The following is a 2,445-nucleotide window of genomic DNA, read 5'->3' as shown; positions in this document are numbered from 1 at the left end:
GTGTCCCGGCCAAGCAGAGAGGGTGACACGAGAAGCAAGAAAGCATTGGCAGGCTCAGTGTGAGGCACCTTGGGTGCCAGCTGGGGAAATTTGGGAGCCGATGCTCTGCCCTCCCAAGCGCGTGCGGGCAGGATGGCGGTGGGAGCAGCAGGACCAGGCAGGTGCTGAGCTGGTGCCTGGCCCTGTGCCCGCCTGGGCATCTGCCCGGCTCACTGCGGGGACCGGACGACGGAGCGGTAGGCCTGCACGATCTCCTCACTGCTGGGACAGGTGTACTTGAACTCCTTGGTTTCAGCAGCGTTGTTAAGGTAGCGCCACACAGCCTGCAGGTCCTTGGGGATGCCGAAGCGGCGGTAATGCTGGCAGACGATCTGCGGGCAGAAACAGCCCATTGCTGTGTGCCTGCCGTGAGCCGGGGGGGCTGCAGCTGGGAGCTGGTGATGCTCACTGGTGGGAGCCAGGGGCAACAGGACATCGCTGGCATAGCGCAGGATGGAGGACGGGCAGGATGCAGAGGGAGTGGGGTCTGGGAAAGCGCTGTGCTGGGCAGAAGCTGTGGGGTGCCAGGCATCTGGGGGGCACAGCGAGCCAGGGGATGGCACGTGGGAAAGGGAAGTTGCTGCAGGCAGGTGGCAGGTGAATACCCAAGAGAAGGTGAGAGCATGGGGCAGGCAGCACCAGGGAGACAAGGCAAGGAAAGAAGGTGTGCAGTGGGGACAGCCACGCACCTGCACGATGTTGAGCTTGGGCAGCAGGTTGCAGTCAGCCAACGTGAGCTGGTCGCCGTCGAGGAAGCGGCGCTGGGAGGTGTGGAGGTGGGGCTCTCGGGCCAGCTCATGCTCCAGGGGTGTGCTCAGGTACTCATCCAGCTTCAGCAGAGCCTTCAGCAGGTTCCGCTGCAGCGCTGTGGGGCGGCAGCAGTGCGCAGTCAGAGCAGCAGGCAGCCTCCAGCCCCTGCTCTGCCGGCACTGCGCCTGCACCGTTCTCGCCTGGCCCTGGCTGCCGCTGCCCCACACGGCACGGAAGGGCACGAAATGCCGCCCAGCTCCTCACCCTCATCCTGAGCAGGCACTGGGTTCTTGATGAAGGTGGAGAACTTGTGGAAGATGTTGTTTCCAGCCAGCCTTGACTCCTTGTACCGCGGCACCAGGCTGGGGAACCTGCGGGGACATGGGCATAGCTGGGGAAGGAGGCAGCAGGGCTGGAAGCTGCCACCCCCGCCCCTTCCTCAGCGTCTCCACCCCTCTTTAGCCCTTCTCAGGGCAGTGCCAGCCACTGACGCGGGGGGTGCCAGCCTGGCCTCCAGGAAGTCCTCGATGGTGACTGTATCGGTCTTGGAGTCTCCGTTGTAGAGCAGAACAGGGAGCTGAGCGCCGGGCGCAAAGTCCTTCAGCACATCCAGTGCCCTGCAGGAGAGAGGAAGCTGCTGACGCCCGCTGCAGCGCACCGGGACCTGTTCCGGGCAAAAGGATGAGGCGTTCCACGGCGGCTGCTCCTGCCCCGTGTGTGCCGTGGCAGCTCCGCCCGAGAAGCGTCCGCCGCCCTCCCTTAGGTAACGGTGGACAGCCAGGGGGTACAACAAGCGTCCTCAGCCCCTTCCCCACGTAGTGAGACCTCCCCGCACCCCCCGGGCCGGTGCACGGAGCAGGGCTGTCCCACCCCACGCCCCCAGGCCGGCAGCGCGTCACGGAGCACCGCTCACCTCTTCGTGTCCACGGTGGTGAGGGTGAAGGGCGCTCCTTTGAGCAGCAGCACCATGAAGAGCCGCTGGCAGAAGGGGCAGTGCCCCACGCTCTCCCCGTCCTCGCTCGCCTGCGGGCAAAGGCAGAGCTCAGCCTCCGCGCTCCGATGCAGCCCCCGGGGCGGCCGTGGCAGCGCTCGGACGCTGACGGCAACGTTGGCGACCTCACTCGCAGGCAGCGGCAGCCGCGACCCGCGGCCCCGTACGGGTCCTCACCTTGACGAAGAGCTGGATCTCGGGCTTCTCGTCCATGCTGGGCGGCGGCTGAGCGCTGACTGTGCCGCAAGCCCGTGCCGGAGCTGCGGCCCCTCCCAACCCACATTCCTCCCCGGGGTGCTCCCGCTCCCACCCACGCGTGGCCCCACGGCACGGAGGGGCCGCCCCGTCGCGGGGCCCCACGACCGCAGCGGAGCGGCAAAGGGCGCCTCTGCCCGGGGGCTGCTGTGCCCGCGGCGCTCCGTGCCCCCCCCGCCAGCCGCGCACGGGCTCCGGGCGATGCCCCCAGCGCCGTGCCCCTGCGGCCCCCGCCCTTCCCAGGTCACTGAGCCGCTCCTCACCTCCTGCCCGGCCCCGTCCTGCAGCGTTGGCATTTCCACCCCCTGCCTGCCGCGCGTTACCCAGCCTTGCTGGCTTCAGTTATTTTTTATTTAAAACAATCATTATTTTCACATTTCATTTCTTTTTCCTTTTTTTTTTTTTTTTTT

The 2,445-nt window shown here is 66.4% G+C and overlaps 1 protein-coding gene across 1 annotated transcript; it reads right to left on the bottom strand.

The window, feature by feature from the left end:
• Positions 1 to 209: 209 nt before the first annotated feature.
• On the bottom strand, positions 210 to 2,063 carry CLIC3 (chloride intracellular channel 3; the record flags this gene model as incomplete). Its single annotated transcript, XM_079544640.1, is given in 7 exon segments — positions 210 to 371; positions 729 to 904; positions 1,054 to 1,160; positions 1,281 to 1,406; positions 1,703 to 1,812; positions 1,958 to 2,021; positions 2,023 to 2,063. Coding segments are annotated over 7 exon segments (786 nt in total).
• Positions 2,064 to 2,445: the final 382 nt, after the last annotated feature.

The sequence above is a fragment of the Tetrao urogallus genome (genome assembly GCF_951394365.1).
Source record: "Tetrao urogallus genome assembly, chromosome: 19".
Classification (NCBI taxonomy): domain Eukaryota; kingdom Metazoa; phylum Chordata; class Aves; order Galliformes; family Phasianidae; genus Tetrao; species Tetrao urogallus.
The sequence above is the reverse complement of the archived record's forward strand: the minus strand, read 5'-3'. Positions and strand labels throughout refer to the sequence as shown.